The sequence below is a fragment of the Neoarius graeffei genome, chromosome 6, assembly GCF_027579695.1.
Source record: "Neoarius graeffei isolate fNeoGra1 chromosome 6, fNeoGra1.pri, whole genome shotgun sequence".
Taxonomy (NCBI): Eukaryota; Metazoa; Chordata; class Actinopteri; order Siluriformes; family Ariidae; genus Neoarius; species Neoarius graeffei.
Window position 1 is genome coordinate 81,564,218 of NC_083574.1, and position 18,621 is coordinate 81,582,838.

The 18,621-nt window shown below is 42.1% G+C and overlaps 1 protein-coding gene across 5 annotated transcripts in view; it reads right to left on the bottom strand.

Annotated features, from left to right (window-relative positions):
• fli1 (Fli-1 proto-oncogene, ETS transcription factor) overlaps positions 1 to 18,621 on the bottom strand; it is a 45,320-nt gene that overhangs the window by 18,480 nt on the left and 8,219 nt on the right. For 2 of the 5 annotated variants that reach the window (XM_060924106.1, XM_060924107.1), the window contains exons 3-6: positions 13,826 to 14,037; positions 13,211 to 13,362; positions 11,078 to 11,281; positions 354 to 422 (exon numbers count right to left, since the gene is read on the bottom strand). In XM_060924106.1, coding sequence (XP_060780089.1) covers positions 354 to 422; positions 11,078 to 11,281; positions 13,211 to 13,362; positions 13,826 to 14,037 — 637 coding nt within the window. Of the gene's footprint in view, positions 1 to 353; positions 423 to 11,077; positions 11,282 to 13,210; positions 13,363 to 13,825; positions 14,038 to 17,106; positions 17,347 to 17,378; positions 17,617 to 18,164; positions 18,305 to 18,621 lie in introns of those variants that run through there. The other 3 variants (XM_060924110.1, XM_060924109.1, XM_060924108.1) reach the window with 3 other exon arrangements.

Genomic DNA, 18,621 nt, shown 5'->3' on the forward strand with positions numbered 1-18,621 from the left:
GGACAAATCTCAAACCCCACCCCCACCACTGTTTCGCCATTTAGTCATCATTTTCAAATCCTTGCCTTTTACAGAGTTTTGTGGGTGTCACTACATATAAATGACCTTTGCCATGAATGCACTTTGTGATATAGGGCTGAATGGTGTAATGGTGTTTTATATATATATATATATATATATATATATATATATATATATATATAAAGGTTTGGGTCATGAAAAAAATTGAAAAGATTGATAAATAAGGCCCAATGCTATGTTTATCTTTTTAAAGGTAATTTCAAGTACAGTTGTAAGCTGCAGGGTAAAGAAGGAAAATAAGCAAAGCAGTATAAAGTGTCAGTCAATCTTACCTTCTTTGGCAGCCAGACGAGGAGACTGGTCAGTGTGAGATGGTGTATTATACGATAGTGATGAGCTACCTGCAATATATAAGAGAATAAACTATTAAAAGTCATGTATTAAATGCTTTCTAGAGTGTTTATACTGTTTATATTGTTTGTTTTTTCAATTATTCTATTTTTATTCTATTTTTATTTATTGCATTGCCATGGGTCAGAGAGGACTGATATTTCATCTGTGCTGTATGTCGAGCATGTATAGCATATTTGACAATAAAGTTGACTTGACTTTAGTATAAAGCCAAACTGTAGATCAAACTAACATGTTTATTAAAGTGTAATAACAGAGTAATTACTGTGTAATTACTGCTCATTGGGTGTTGCTTTGGTAATAAAACAAATTGATTTGTCACATTTCCAAATTGCAACTTAGCCAACCCCTCACAAACAGAATCACAGCTCAAATTCAGGTATATATATATATATATATATATATATATATATATATATATATATATATATATATATATAAAACCAAAAGTATTGTTATTGATGGATTATTCATTTATTTATTTATTTATTTTAGTATTTGAGCACTAGGTTTTTTAATAGTGGTACTGAGATAAAGAGCACAGAGATGATATTGTTGATATATTTCGGGTGTTGAAGTGGATAAAGGGTGTGTGAACACGTGTGTCTTATGGGGGAAGTCGAGGGGACCTTGCACACATATTTTAACCTCCAGCTCCCCCACCCCCAGCACTGTGGTGCTGAGACCCCAGAACAGGGCAGCCATTGTGTAGGGTGCAGTCCCCATGCAGCAATCAAACACTGCTGCCCCAAAAGAAAAATAAACCCCCGCATGGCCGTGGGCGAGAGAGAGAGAGAGAGAGAGAGAGAGAAGTAAATGGGAAGGACAAGGCAAACAGACATAGAGGGAAAAATAGATAAAGTGTAACATGGACTGCTTTAAGACTTCAAGATGAATTCACATCGAAAACATTTCTGGTTTTAGCTTTTTGCCTTTACACACTTCCTTTTACTACAGTGTTAATCTACAATATTATGCCCGGTCTCGTGAGATAGGTTCAGTATCCATTATGACCCCGACCAGGATAAAGTAATGACTTGAGCTGAATGAATGAATAATCTTAAATATTAAGACTGAATGGACTGAAAAGCTAAAATAAGCAGAAATAATCCATTGGTGTTAGTTCAGTGTGACACTGTACTATGTTTCATTTTTAAGTGAAGGGGTCTGTAATTACAGCTGGCAAAATAACCAATTTCCCAACATTGTACACATGGATATTCTTGTGAAAAAGAAAGTCTTCTGTATGGACCTCAATAGAGTCAATAGAGTCGCAAGCAATGTGGATTGGACAGAAGAACATTTACACTATGGACATTTGTTGAGTCCGGTGTCAATTCAAATTAGGACTTACTTGACAAACTTCAAAAATACACTATATAGTATATAGTATAATAAAGTGCATTAGTTCATATGCATGTACTGTATATGCAAGCTTGTAGTACTCGAGTTCAGGACTCGGACTCGAGTCCAGTTCATGCCCTAATTTTAAGGACTCATGACTTGACTAGGACATGAGCACTGATGACTCAGAATTGGACTCAGACTCATGCATTAACTGCATTTAGACTAGTAAATTGGATACGAGGACTCAGACTTTTTCTTTATTTTTTGTAATATGCCATAATAATTTAGCATAAGATATTTATATCTGTGGGCGGCACGGTGGTGTAGTGGTTAGCGCTGTCGCCTCACAGCAAGAAGGTTCTGGGTTTGAGCCCCGTGGCCGGCGAGGGCCTTTCTGTGTGGAGTTTGCATGTTCTCCCCGTGTCCGCGTGGGTTTCCTCCGGGTGCTCCGGTTTCCCCCACAGTCCAAAGACATGCAGGTTAGGTTAACTGGTGACTCTAAATTGACCGTAGGTGTGAATGTGAGTGTGAATGGTTGTCTGTGTCTATGTGTCAGCCCTGTGATGACCTGGCGACTTGTCCAGGGTGTACCCCGCCTTTCGCCCATAGTCAGCTGGGATAGGCTCCAGCTTGCCTGTGACCCTGTAGAACAGGATAAAGTGGCTAGAGAGATAATGAGATGAGATATTTATATCTACATTAATTTTTATACTAATTTCATGCAAGAGAATGCACATTCACCTGTTCATACGTCATGTTCAGGAACAAACTAACATTAATGGCGCTAAAATACTTGGAGAGAACGCCCCTAGGATTGTCTGCTTTGCTTATACAGACTTCTCGTATACAGTGGGAAAAAATGCACTGTGTTCCATATGTAGAAGAACTATCGAGGAGACAATGGGGACAACCTCGAACTTTGTCATTTGGCGAGACTCCACCCAGAGAAGTAAGTGACATGCTATGTTCATTGCTCTGCTGATAGCAGGGCTTGCTGAGCGATGAACTAGCTCGTGTTAACCCTCTCTCATGCAATTTGCCCTGTTGATAGTGGGCGGGGCTTGCTGAGCGATGAACAAGCTTTTTATCTGTAGCTTATTAACAAAAATTAGGGCAATTGTACTGCATGCGACAATCACCGGGGCATATCTCTCCTTTCCCTCACGTGGAAGATACTGGCACGCGTCTCTCTAAACAGGATGCTAGAGCAGCTGGTTGAGTCTATACTCCCTGAATTGCAATGTGGGTTTAGGGCTGGGAGAGGAACCGCCGACATGATCTTTGTCATGAGGCAGATTCAAGAAAAATGTAGAGAACAGAACATGGACCTTTACATGGTATTCATAGATCTTACAAAGGCATTTGACACCATCAACCATGACGGCCTTTGGATAATCCTGCAAAAGCTTGGCTGTCCTGAAAGCTTCGTAATGATCATCAGGTCCTTCCACGAGGGGATGCTTGCTCGAGTACAAGAGTGTGGGGAGTTATCAGATCCATTTCCTGTTACAAACGGAACCAAGCAAGGCTGTCTTCTTGCTCCAACTCTCTTCTCTGTTATGTTCTTGCTGATGCTACTAGATGCCTTTCATGACATGGACAGGGGCATATACATACAGTTTCGCACAGACGGTGGCCTGCTTAATCTTAGATGCCTTCAATCCCATACTAAGACGCTGCCCTTGATGATTCGTGAACTTCTCTATGTGGATGATTGTGCCCTGGTTGCTCACACACTTGAGGACATCCAGCAAATAACAAGTGCACTCGATCGTGTATCTGAAAGGTTTGGTTTGACAGTCAGCCTTAAGAAGACAGAGGCTATGTATCGACCCTCTCCAAACCGAATCCACACAGATCCAGTTATTACCATCAACCATGCACCTCTTAAGTCTGTTGTGAAATTCTGCTACCTGGGTAGCTTCTTGTCTAACTCATCAACCATCGATGACGAGATAACACAGTGCATAGCTAAAGCTAGCAGCTCCTTTGGGAGGCTAAGACGGAGACTGTGGGACGAACATGACATCCGGCTATGCACGAAAGTCAAAGTATACAAAGCTGTGGTCCTAACCACCCTTCTTTATGGATGTGAGACCTGGACAACTTATCGTCGTCATATTAAAGTCCTGGAACAGTTCCAACAACGCTGCTTGAGATCAATATGTGGTATCAAGTGGCAGGACAAGGTCACCAACGTCAAGGTCCTTGAACGCTGCAGCATCACTAGTGTTGAATGCTAAATAATCAAAGCACAGCTTTGCTGGGCTGGACACCTCATCAGGATGGAGGATGCCAGGATCCCTAAAGCACATTTCTTCAGTCAACTGACCAATGGTAAGAAAGAAGTTGGAAGACCAAGACTAAGGTATAAAGACACCTTGAAGCAAAATCTCAAGGCATGTGGAATCTGCCCTAACGCCTGGGAAGCAACTGCCCAAGAACGTATGACATGGCGCAGCACCTATCTTAAGGGGGTACAGACGTTTGAGGAAAGCAGAACAAAACACCTTGAAGATCAAAGGGCCAGAAGGAAGACCAACTCCACCAACACAGCTGCATCAACACTTTACATTTGTAGAACCTGTAATCGGGCCTGCCGTTCAAGGATTGGTCTCCACTCGAAAAAAACTCATCAGTCGCAGGATACTCATATGTTGCCCTTGACATGAGAATCCATCATCATCATCATCATCACCAGGCTTTCGTCTAAACGGGGGAACAGGGGCGCTGTGCCCTCTTACTCTCGGCGTGCTCCCCCTTACCGACTCCATGAAAACATCCCAGCAACACTACGTGACAATGTGTCTGATCATCAAATACGTTATAATTGCTCCAAAAATATTCCAATCATAGTAGATACACCGCCAGACGGTGCAAAAACAATCTGAATTGGCGTTTTCTAGACTGAGGCACCATGTTGTTTAGTTGTTTACTTGTCGCGGCTGCTCTCGCGAGATTTGACATGAGTTACATACAAGGTCAGCTGACTTGTAGCGTGAGATTTCTCGAGACTGAATGACCTTTCACCCACCGGCGCGGGAGCTTTTGACAAGTAGTTCGCGAGTTGTTTTTGTTGACAATTGGGCATTTAAAGATGTCATCCGGCGGCACGAAGCGGAAGAAAGCCAAAGACTGTCCGGGGCAGAAGAAGATTAGGTCCAATAAAAAAAATAGTGCGTTTCCGGTAACCCGACCGATCGAGAATTTCCACGTCGAAATTGCCGACCGTAAAGTTTTTATTACAAATTTCCCTTGATATTTTAGTGTAAGCGGCGTTAGTTTGTCATAATTTTTTGTTTCAATGCATTCAAGTTGTGAAAGAAACGATAAAAAGTAAAATGTTTCGCCACTTCTATCAGCCCTCCTGCATAAACTGAGCCAAGCCGCCATTTTGAATCCTCATTCAAGGCTGTAATGCAAATTGCTTCCTTTTCAGTATACAAGTGCACTTCCATGGCAGGGAAAAACACTACATTTTGCCGCCTATGTAGTCCCCTATTTATACAAATAGGAGTCATTCAGGATTCAGCCATGTTTTTGCTCGACCCAAGTTCTACAGTAGGCTAGGCTAGGCCGTCTGCTTTTAATGGAAGTAGCCTAGGATGTTATTTTCACGTTATTTCTTGATAAGGTGTTTTCATGTTATTACATGAAAATATCATGAAATATCGCTTCCGTAGATCATAACTCGAACTCTCGCGATATTTTTTTTATTCGTTTAAAGATTTAAAACACTTATTTTATTATGATGTGTGGTATAAAGGATTCTGTGCCAAAATACTATTTTGTAAGATGTTTACTTGTGTTAATTTTTTCGAACAAAATAAAAAAAAAATTAAGAAAAAAAAAACCTTTCCTACCTACCGACCTTATTTTAGTATTTCATGTTACCGGAAACACACTTTCTTTTTTTTTTGGCCTTACTTCTTTCTTTTTCAATGTTGACAGACAATTTGTTACAATTTCTCTCTCAGATGGGGGGGGGGGGGGGGGGGGACAACCGGCACCATCTCCCCCCCGCGCTCCCTCGCCATGGTGAGCGCCCTCATACTAAATTTTTCTAGAAAAAACCCTGATCACCATCATCATTAACTAAAATAGGGCAGTCAAGCAGTAACGTTAGTCTGGCACAGTAGCAGAGATGGTTTCACATAAAGGCAGCAATAGCCACCGTCAAATGGTGCAGTTGGAGTCTTGTTCTCGGACTTGACTCAGATCAGTAGTGGACTTGACTCAGACTCGACTCAACATTTTCTTTAATGACTTTGACTTGACCCAGACTTGAACACTGGGGATTTGAGACTGGACTTGGACTGAAGGTTCAGTGACTTGACTACAACACTGTGTACATGTTTTGTATATTCGTATGTACATCATCATCATCATCATCATCATTTTCAGTAACTGCTTTGGATCCAGGCACACACCCATTTACAAGGAGAACAATTTATCTTCACCAATCCAACTAACAGCATTTTTGGGAGGTGGGAAGAAATCTGAGAATCTGAAAGAAGTCCATGTAGAAATCCGTATAGACAGTTACCTGAGAGAACCCTGGAGCTGTGAAGTGGCAATGCTACCCATGTGGACATACAGTACGGTGCAAAATGCCTTTAGTAATTCCAAAGAAATTGCGTAAAGCAAAGACATATTTGAATGATAAAAGCAATTACTATATTGAACTGTAAACAGTAAAATTGCCAAAAGTTTATCTTTGGGTTTAAATATGTGTAAATACACCATCATTCAGTTTTCTAAGGAAATTGGCTAGTAGTTTGTTCCTGGCTTATTTGAGAACTTTCTGCAGTTCTTCTCTCTTTGCGGGTCAAATCCCAGACAGCCTCAATGATGCTTTATCAGAAACATGGTCTGTTACTTCATACATTCCATCACATAACAACATACAAAAGCTTTTATGTAGCATTGGTCACTAATTGCAGTGACAATAAAATATGCATGCAAGACAAAATCTTTATAAAATATCGGGTGTTGAAAACTTTTGCATGGTCCTGTATGTAGAATTCTTATATAGTTACCGTACCTAAACATCTTTTCCTCCAATCCTTTTTTTTTTTTTTGCTGTGTTTTTGTTTGCTGTGAGTCTGTCCTCAATTATATAGTCGAAGGCCGAAACACATCTGCTGAGAATCTGGACAACTGCATAACTCATCATTACTGCTCATAATACCAAAATTTGTCTTCTCTCTCTTTCTCCTTGTCACTGTTAAGAATCAGTTCTCTTTTGGCACGAGGGATAAATTTAGATATCTGCATTCTGCTTGGCTCTGAGACACAGATTACGTGCACTGACACATGCACTCATAGTCACAGCATTTTGCTGGTATTGATTTGCACTAACACAGACAAAAGGAACACACGTAGTTTATCGAGAATGGTGCTAATTGTCACAATTGAGCAACAGCTGGTTAATGTGAGTAGGCAGATCAATAAAATTCAGCAAGAGCAAGAAATAAAAAAAGAAATAGAAAAAAAACCCAGAGACAGCAGAGAAAGCAAAGCTGAACACATGTTTATGGCTTGTATAAACTATCAAGGCCTTAGAATGCTACACACTGGGTTTGTCTCAGCAGTGTGTCCTTTCCATTACTACCTTCACAGAGGGTCCTTCCTTCTCTCTCTCTCTTTCTCTCTCTCTCCAACATACTCTGTTCTGTCTACCGATTGTTCTAAGGAAGCTGAGACAATGCTAGTGGTTCACCTCCGCTCCACTCTTGGCTGTAATTTAAACAAATTCTCAAATTGCAGCCAAATTGAAAGCACATTGGTGAGTGGGCGGCAATCGCATACAAAAATCTGGATAAGTGACCAACGGCAAAACCAAAATAATGCAGCAACAGGCCACACTACTTTACTCCAATATGCACTAGCAGCCTCCAGCAGTGGTGCATGTGGCAAGAGATTCAATCTACTTTCCATGAGATCCAGATTTCAGTCAAGGCCTGGTGATGGAGTCCATGTTTAAAGTTCCTTTCTGCATCTGACTGCATCTATATTTCTGTTTATATGGGGGAAGCCATGACCTAATGGTTAGAGAAGCAGCTTTGGGACCAAAAGGTTGCCAGTTTGACTCCCTGGACCAGCAGGAATGGTGGAAGTGCCCTTGAGCAAGGCACCAACCCCAAACTGCTCCCCAGGCTGCTCTGGGTATGTTGTATGTCAGTCTGGATAAGAGCATCTGCTAAATACCATTAATGTAATATAATATATGAATGTATGGATGCATGTCTCAATATTTGAATTCATATGTGTGTCTGCTAAGTGTAAAGATGTTTATGTTTGCACATGTTTGTATGAGTCAGCAGCAGCAAAGCTGTTCTTGCAGTTTGACTTAAAGCTGGAGGAGTAGTGACTACTACTCTGTTGTGTATAAGCCTAATGGCATATTGGAATGTTCATCAGACTCTCAATAAATAGAACTAAGCACATACAGATATGTGTAAAGAATAACAATACAGTGTGGCGTCAGCTCTAGGAGACATGTTACAGACTGTAGTTGCATGTATGAGTGGAACCAGAAAGTTCTGGACAGATTCCTTATTTGTCTGTGATTGTGTTTGTTTGTGTTTCAAGCAGAAAAAAAAAAAAAAAAGATTAGCTTATGCTCCGTATCTCAAGGGTCTGAGAGTCAGACACACCCTGGAAGCCACACGCACACACACACACACACACACACACACACACACACAATCATCTCGACACTATCAAAAGCCATCTTCGGTCACACTAGAACATACCTAGAAGCTACATAATGTAAATTTCTCAAACAGTATACACACACTAACAAACAATGCCACTCTGCCTCCTGGAAGTAAATAAAGCTAAAAGAGAGCTTTGGCATAGGGTCATCTCTCTTATTCGTAGTCTTTTTTTTTTTTTACTCAGGACTGCAGCCAAGGCAATTCAAATTGCCGAGTGGAGGATTCTGAATCATTTCTTCACCTTCCAAAGTACATACAGGCAAAATCAAAAGCAGTTTCAGGCAGATCCACAATGGCCCACGCTTAAGCTGAGGCTCAGTCCTGCAGCAACCGTCCTTAATGAAAACTCCAAACGGCAGGCTCTCCTGAGAAAGGGAAAAAAAGCATCCTGAGAATGCTCTGCCCTGAAGCTCACAATGCCTCCGTTATGCTCTCGATCCATACGCAGGCCTTCAGCTCGGCTAGCCGCACAAAACTGTTGACACCCACGGAATTAAGTTCCCATTACCTCACACTGCTGAGTCTATTGGTCTGTTTTATTTTTCTTTTTTTCTTTAGAACGGCTGCTTTTAAGCAGCAGGACTCCACCCGCCTTGGAGCTGAGCTGCTGTCATAATGTTGGGATGGGCCAGCTGTTTCTCTCATCCCGTTTTGGGCCAACACCACTGGGGCCTGACCTTTTAGAGGATGCTCAGCTAACCCTCAGGATGTGCTGCTTTTTTTTTAACCAATCTGTGCCCAGTGCTTTCATCTGAGCTCAAAAATCCAAGTGATCAGATTGAACGTCTGGACCGTAACCTCAAGCAAGTTCCTCAATATGGTCCAGATGACAGCCCAGGCACAGATGCACCACCTCTGCAACATGCTGCTTATAGATTATATTGACCAATTGGGGTTGGGGGTAAAAGCCGCCAGAGGAACTCTGCCAAAACATGAAGCGCTATAATGTAAGAAAGCCCCTGGAAGAGGAATGAGGCAGACTGCCTCCATTGTAAATTAGGGATAAACTTTCCCGTGCAGTGCGGAGGCAGGGGCCTTGCCTGGCAGGCTCCTGAGGCCATGCACCTGGGTCTCGTCTAGGCCTGCCCATGGCTGAGGGCACACAGAAGGGGAGTAAATTTGGTTGGGATAGTTATCAAAATTCTTCATGGTTGCAGCAGCTCTGCCAAGCAAAACGAGGCTGTCCTGAGGAGTTATGGGGATGAGAACGGCCAGGAATGGTCGCTCTCTGAGCTGAAAACTATTAAATGGAAGAATGGCGCTCTGACTGCATGGTCTAATGTGTTAAATCAATCTTTTATGTTTAATTCCACTACACAGCAGTTTAGAGAGTCAGAGAAAATGTGTGTGGCTCATATTAAGTTGCCTTGTTGTGGCAAAAACATTGGGCCCAAATTCAATTTGCTGTACCCCATCTTGTAGAAAAGAAATTCCTTAATCTTTAAGAAGAGCTACAACTGCAAACTTCACCCTGAGCCCTAAGATAGCAAATTCTTATGAGATTGCAATTAGGAAGCTATGTTGAATAACGTCATCATTCTGGCCAAATTTTGTGCATTGCTATTCCTTCATCCAACAACTTGAATCACTGCCAAACACTGTACAATTATGACTCTATTACTTTTGTAACTTGGTTTCTCAACACCCCATTAATTCTTACTTGCTTCGCCTTAAATGTGTCCTGGGACTATTTTCAATAATTTGACTATGGGAAAACAATTTAGCAGGTGACAGTATTGTAAATTGACATCAGTGCCCATGCCCTGGCCACAAGCCAAACAATTATTTAGCCTCTATTCTGGCAGAAATACGAACTCCATTCAATCAGGACATTTGATATCAGTATTACATTTTCTTTTCTATCAATGCTGTTTTCTATTCGACATCTCCAGCAATGTGCTCATGAGTTCAAAGCAGCACTTTAATGTTTAGGCATCTATTGTATTTCAAGTGGTTAGCGATTTCAGATGTCAGGCATTATATCTGACCACAAGGCCTGTCACACTCACTCAGAAATAACAACATATCAGCTAATGCCCAATATGTTGACCTGAATAACGTGAATTGTATTTCTTGGTTTTTCGCAGTGTTTCATTTTCAAACAAGGTTCCTAAATGGGCTCGTAGTAAATATTAATATACAAGAATAAGAATAATAAATTCCACATATCTGTGTGGATTTGTACCAAAGAACTTCTGCTATAATCGTAAAGACTGTTCTGTGTGTATCCAAGGGCTCGCAATCAGCTCATAGTGAACACACTTTCAACACACTTATAGGACAATTTGACTTTACTCTTCTACACCTGCACACTGTAATGATTTATGGGTTCCTTTCTGAGTCTTAAGGTTTCTTCCTCATGGCATCTCAAGGAGATTGTCAGTCAGTTAGTCACTGTCGCCTCTGGTTTGTGCATTAAATCTACATGCAGATTTCTCTAAAGCCACTTCATGACAAAAGTGCTTTATAAATAAAATTGAATAGAAAAGAGAGAGAGAGAGAGATAGAACATGCTGGGAGTCACATGCCTCTACAGGTAGACACTATCAGTCACAAAGTAGGAGAAGCACACTTACTTTCCCTGAGGTAATTAAGATGTGAGAGCAGAACTTCAGCATTATAGACAGTGGTGAGTCTCAGGAAGTCCTCTTTGCTCATCTTACACAGTTCCTTGCCATCTGTGTTTTGGAACATGGCTGTGTCGATTTCGAGGAGGCCATACTCTTTTACAGCCCAGTCTAGCCATTGCCGTACATGATCAGGGGACCACAGAGAAGGATCTGGAAAAGAGTGCACCAACAGTCAGGTTGAAAATCAGTGATACAGCAATGTATAAGTCAATCATTTTTTTTGAATCAATGTTCTCCAAAATTCTCACCCGCGAGCTACAGCTACCAACTATAAGGGTGCACATGCTTCCTCAAAGACACAGCCACTACTGCTGCTCATACTTGGTTACAATGCAGCTAAACATGCTCAGAGGATAAGACTCACTGCTCTTTTATGCAGACATGAGCTCACAAATGCCCATGATTAGTGTCATTTTGATTGACATACAAAACTGTAAGTCCGTCCCTGCTACCCAAAAAACACCAACAAATGTACTCTCTTAGACCCCTGTCCATTGACGGGTGTGGCATCCATTGGGATTCATTCTTGTGGCCCTTGATGATAGGGTTCCTTTGCACAACTTCAAAGTTATTAAATGTTATTGATTTTTTAGGTGACTTGCACACAAAGTAGTCAAAATCCTTCCATAACCTTTACAGCTACACACATGACTGGAAATATCAACCTGATCTGTCTTGGTTGCATAATTGTACCCTTGATCATCTTTCCCATAGCATGCAAGAGCCATAGTGGCATCGCTGATGACGTTTTAACAGTCCATCATTGGAGTGTCTAGGGCATTTAAACTTGGGGGAGCCCATCCCTCTCCAAGCTTGATCACTGGACAATTTAGGCCAAGTTTACATTAGACCGTATCTGTCTCGTTTTCTTCGCGGATGCACTGTCCGTTTACATTAAAACGCCTGGAAACGCCGGGAAACGGGAATCCACCAGGGTCCACGTATTCAATCCAGATCGTGTCTGGTCCGGTGCTGTGTAAACATTGAGAATACGCGGATACGCGGATACACTGTGCTGAGCTCTAGCTGGCGTCGTCATTGGACAACATCACTGTGACATTCACCTTCCTGATTCGCTGGCGTTGGTCATGTGACGCGACTGCTGAAAAACGGCGCGGACTTCCGCCTTGTATCACCTTTCATTAAAGAGTATAAAAGTATGAAAATACTGCAAATACTGATGCAAATACTGCCCATTGTGTAGTTATGATTGTCTTTAGGCTTGCCATCCTTCCACTTGCAAGTGGTAAGTGACGCGCATGCCCGATATGCACTAGGATCACACACACAGCGGCTCAGTCCCGAATCACTGCTCGTGCACTTCACTCGCGCGCTCTGTGAGCTGCACAGGGCCGGAGTGCGCACCCTCCAGAGGGCACTCGCTGTTCAGGGCGGAGTGATTTGGAGCGCAGGATGCCTGCGGAGCCGAGCGTATCCGTGTATTAGCGTTGCTGTGTGCACGCGAATCGTGTATTGGCGTTGCTGTGTGCACGCTAATCGTTTTAAAAACGTTAATCTGATGATCCGCTGATACGGTCTAATGTAAACCCCACCTTAGAGTAGCCAGTTAACCTAAATGCATGTCTTTGGACTGTGGGGGAAACCTGAGCACCCGGAGGAAACCCATGCAGAAACGGGGACAACATGCAACCTCCACAGAGAAAGGCCCCCATTGACTGTGAGGTTCGACCCCAGAACCTTCTTGCTGTGAGGCGACAGTGCTGACCACTGCACCACCATGCCACCCCATTGATCATAGTATTTCTTCATGGAACTCTGTATTATTATTATTTTTTAAATCTAATAAATCAGTTACTAAAGACGGATGGATGAATATTATCAATAGAGTCATACTTTGAAGTCTACCAGTCCGAAGGATGTGCATTTCAGCCATTGCCATATACTAGCATGCACATACTGAAGGGTTTATCACATAGCACCACGAAGATGCTGATTCATGTTCTAACCTCAGAATCAGATCACCATCATCCAGAGAACAGCATGTCCACCCTGCACATTATATGCAGCCTTATAAAATAAAATTGAAATCCAGGCACGCTTTCTATGACACTATCGTACCTGCCGGAACAATGACTCTCCTCTCATTTGTGGTCATGTTTGGGGGCGGGGCACTCTTCTCATCCATGTAGCCTCCGTAACCCATTTGCGATGTGTCTGAGCTGCTCACCATTTTATTGCATTTCCCCACACTGCAGTCCACCGGGGATTCTCTGGAATAATGAGGGTGATGTGCTTAGAGAAGAATACTTCATAAAGTGGTGTGGTACTCAAGCACTCACTGGATGTGTTCTTTAAATCTCTACTACAGGGCAACCAATGCTTGTTGCATGTTTTGTGTTTCTGAACATTTTAATAACCATTTATATGCTGAACCTTGGTCTGCTCTTTTGACGTGTAAGGAATCCTGGATTAATCAGTGTTGCCATTAAATCTACAGTGATCAGATGGTTGAGAGTTTGAGTCCCAGTACCACCAAGTTGTCACTCTTAACCCTGATGTGTCTACTTCAGTTGGGAGTTGCTTTAAAAAAATTATATAAAAGTAAATTTTGGGAAATAAATTTCCATTCCTCTAACTTTCTGACTAATACAGGAAACAGTGTTGACTAAAAACTACATGGTATGAATGACTGTGAGTGTCCCACTGGCTCTGATTCAAATCCATCTCCTCTACCTGGTTCCGTTGAGGTGGTCGTATTCGCGTTTTACATTAATGCGGGTTGGCTGATTGATCCACTCCTGCTGAGGTGGGATGGGATTGATCTTGTGTTGCTGTCCGTAATCCTGTGTGCTGGATGCTGTCATGTCTGTTTTGGGTAGAGGGGCAGCAGCAGCGTAGGGAGGCTCGAACAGAGACTGGTCTTCACTCACCACTGATAGCGCCTCCTGGAGGAATCAACATGAAGTGTTACATCATGAATTGCATTCAATGACTTCATGAAAACGAGCAGACTATTGTCAAACACAGTTGTAAACCCTCCCTTTGTTTCTGCAGGATGTCGAAGAATAATTTCAATATATATCAATCATCACAAAGCCAACCGATTCCTAAAATGACTATTTATATGTGAGTGAATAATTTCTTCAGACTCTTTCAACAATTTTTATAAAGTAGCATTTGGAAAGTGCTCAGAAGCAGATTTTGAAGAATGTCAATATGAAGCCAGGATTTCAAACTGAAATAAATAATCAGTTACAGAATGTAATCTTGCCGCTTTGTCCTGTTCATGACTGAAACACAAGCGGGTTGTAAAGTCAAAACAGATCCACAGTAACTAGTCTGAGGTCGCTTCTACATTTGACCTCATTGCAGGAGCTCAGCTGGGGTGATGTAGCTTTATTAAAGAAAACAAACGGAGTAGACAGGCCTCTCTGGAGACTCGCAGTGTCTACATGAGTGGGTGCTCATACTGCTTTTATTCTACCCATTGACTTTATTGCAAATAACACCCCTTATTCAGTCCTACAGAAGCGTTCATGTTTCATTCACATCTTTCAGTAGTTCCCCCTCTGCTTCCTCTCCTTTTTCTATTTTCCTCTTTCTAAACTTTGTTCACTGTGTGAGCCAACACAATAGAACAGATTTCCTTCAGCTCCATTCAAACACTTGCCAAGACCTGCACCTGTTAATATTGAGCCTTGGCACTACAGTTACTCACTGGACATTATAAGAAAACTGAATAAGGAATAATAAATAATCTCTATGTTCATGATTTTCTGTGGTGCTGCCAAAAAACCATGCATGACACTAAAAGGCTTCCCTGAAGACAATGAACGAAACCCAGTAAAATGTGAAACCTGTGAGTGATATCTTTGCTATCCAACTGCTTTCTTTGGATTCGGTTGCATGCACAAGTACCACGTTGATGATTACATAAGCTAATCTTAATGTAACCGACCCAAAGCACAGGTCAGAATAGCCTGCTGCCATCACTTCAGAGCAGCCGTCTCACATAATCACCCTGCCTGGATTCAGAAGTCCTCTTTTTCACTTTGGCTTTTTCAGGTTCTTGACAGGCGCCATAACTTTGACTGGCAGAGCCAATGCAGCATCTGTGGACACTATCAGAGGGACCCACAGCAGTGGAGCTGGTGAAGGATAAGCATGACACAGTGAAAGAATGCCACGATGGTGCCAGATAAGGGCTATTCTGACTGCTGTGCGCTACTTATGCTGAGACATATCAGACTGCACCATATAATTCATGATTGGCAGTCAGGCTTTCCCAAGATTACAGAGGGGTTTTAAAAATAGGAAAATCTAATTCCACACACACACACACACACACACACACACACACACAATGTAGTGTTGGCAAAAGGCAGCATTCCTACATTTATACAGACGGGTGATCTCAGCAAGGCTGGGGCATGGAACCAAGGTTTTCATTACAACAGGGTTAAAATGCTCACAAAAGTGGCATTTTCTTCAGACCATAAATTAGCTATGCCCACATAGCTCACTTCATCCATGCAGAACCACAGGCCTGTGTTTTAGAAATTGACTGCGAGCAGCACCCACAACATTTCTTTTCACAACTGGAGACTCAGACAGGAAGAAAGTCCAGGTTTGAATTTTCACCCAAGCCTGACAGTCTGGGTAATTCCTGCATCTAAGGAGAGCTTAATTGTGGGTACTTCTGGACTCAGCCAGATGCATCATGACATTAGGCTGGGATGGGCTTGTTCCCATTCTGAGCCATGCAAGGTGGTGATACAGAGTGTGTTCCAGTCCTTTGTTTAAGGAGGAAAAGGAAACCTGACAGGAAACCAGATTGTGCAGAACAGGAAACTCCCATTGGCAGAGACATCCCCCTTATGATGGGTAATGCTGACCCAGTATAGACCTACAGTTAACATTCAGTCAAAAAAAAAAAAAATGGTGCTCTAGTTCAGCAGCAAAGGTTTGAGTTTATAATAATAATAATAATAATAATAATAATAATAATAATAATTATTATTATTATTATTATTATTATAGGATGTGTTTGTGAATCTTAGATACTTAAAACACATGCAAAAATGATTGTAACCTTTTCTCCAAATCACATGAGAAATTAAGAATAAAGAGACAAAATATAAAAGGTCAAATCTTTAGAATTTCGCAGACATTCAGCGCACTCAAAGCTACGAATATGACCACAAAAGTGTGTGTGTGTGTGTGTGTGGGGGGGGGGGGGGGGGGGTTAAATCAGACAGCACAAGTAGATACACTTTACTGATCGTTTCCCCTTCTTAATTGCAAACTGAATACAGTTATTTAATACACGTGCATTTAACACAACTCATTTACCCTTGAGGGCGTTTTAACCAGCAGTGCCTTCTCTGGAAATAAACTAAGCACTATAAAGAAAAGAAAAAAAAATACTCCCATCATCTTGTATAAATAGCTTAAAGGCATGAAAACAAAACACGATATTGGCAGAACAACTAAACTGATTATTATATCTGAAAGTGCATTTGCTGAACTTATAACATGAAATCAACATGCAATAGAACAGAGGCAGATCTTTATTTTCCTTTTTTTTCCTTTTTTTTTTAAACCTTCTCTTTGGATTACTATTACCAGTAGTGAAGGAGTGTAAATATTAATATTTGGCTTCACCCAAAACATGCACTATGCAATAAAGCTTCCATTAGGGCTTTTTTTTTCTTCCTAATTAATAATAATATCAGTTAAAAACATCTGTTTCGCTGGCTGTAGTGGGTGGGCTGGTTGTTTGAGGAGCCCGGGCTCTGCGCCACATCTGGAACCTCCGTTTTATGATTTATAGAAAACACTAACGGCGCAATGCCACACAACCTCCACACAACCTCATCAGGCAATTAAGCAGCACATCATCGCGGATTTTCTACCAAGCCAAGCTGTATTAGGATATGGATGCATATTTTTCAGAAGCTCCTCCAAAATCCCAGTTTTTATTCCGTGCCAGATGTGTGTCTGTCTATACACACTTTTCTTGCGTGTGCGTGTGTGGGTTCCATCTGAACGTCGCGTATATCCTCCTCCCCGTGTGCGGTTTTTTTCTTCTACTTCTTCTTCTTCTCTCAAACAAGATTTTGGCGAAAAGGAAAAGGAAACTCGGAGGAGGAAAACCGTATAGGAAATCTGGCCGCCTGCTTTCGGGGACGGCGACGCGCAAGTTTTGCGAGTTCACGGAATGAAAGAAGAGCGCGCTCCCCGGCGCAAATCCGCGTACCCGAACCCGACCATCCTTCGGCCTTACCTTAATAGTTCCGTCCATTTTGTGTAAAGTCCAGCCGAACCCGACAACATCCCACACATGACACGCGCCTGAACGACTTCCAAGCCCCGGTACGCGGCGGAGACACGGACACACTTGAACCCGAAGGGGTTTTGCTTTTTTCCCTTCTACATTTGGGAAATGAAGTCACCGCGCTCGAGAAGGGAAGCCGTGCGTGTGTGTGTGTGCGTGCGCGCGCGCGTGCGTGTGTGTGTGTGTGTCACTGCTAGCCCTGCCTTCATAGCGGCCCCCGAAAAGCAGGATACTTGTCCCGAAGAGATAAGACGCGAGGACAATAGAGTTTCTTTCCTCTGCAACTTTTTTTTTTTGCTGGGAAATAATTACAGGATGGACGCCAGCTCTTTATATGTGTGACGCATTTTTTAAGCAACGCATCAGTCTCAGTGGGGAAAAAATGTTATTGTACTAATACTAATCCCAAAACTTTGGTTTAGCCTATATAGAGGTTAAAAAAAAACCCTCTCTGCTCTTGGAGACACCTTGGAGACTTTAAAAAAAATGCTGCTTCTTTTTCCCCCCATGCAAAACGTTCTTCCATCTCCATTCAATAAGATACACAGAAGCTAATACGTCAGCAATCCACATCTCATCTCATCTCATCTCATCTCATCTCATCTCATCTCATCTCATGTGATTTTACCCCTTCATATGGCACAGAGCAACTTTCTGCACATATCACCCTCCTTTCCTGACACATCGCCCTGAAGAAGAAGAAAAAAAAAAGAAAAAGAAGATAAAAGTGGCTACCTGTGCGCGCGTATCAGTGCTTTCTTCCCCTCAGTCCCCGAGATGTCCACAGATACAGAGGTTTAGAGAAATCCGAAAGCCCTAGCAGGGGCGGCGCACCGCTCGGACCCGTCACTGCTGCCGTCTGCACTGCACGTGCGCGCGGACGCGACTGCTAAAGCATCTGCTCTGTGGATTTCTACAAGGACTGCATATGCATGCTGATGACTGATAGGCTACCAGGTCTATTTTCATTTATAATATTATTATGCTGTCTCTAGTATATGGTTTAAACAGTGCCAAATGACTAAATGGCTGTCTGGTCTATATACAGTGTCATTCTGAAAGTCACCAATACACACACACACACACACACAAATTTTTTTTTTTAAAAGAACAATTCAATATGCAGGCTTTATTATGCTTAGATTGTCTACAAAGCACCCCCCCCACACACACACACACATACATGCACATG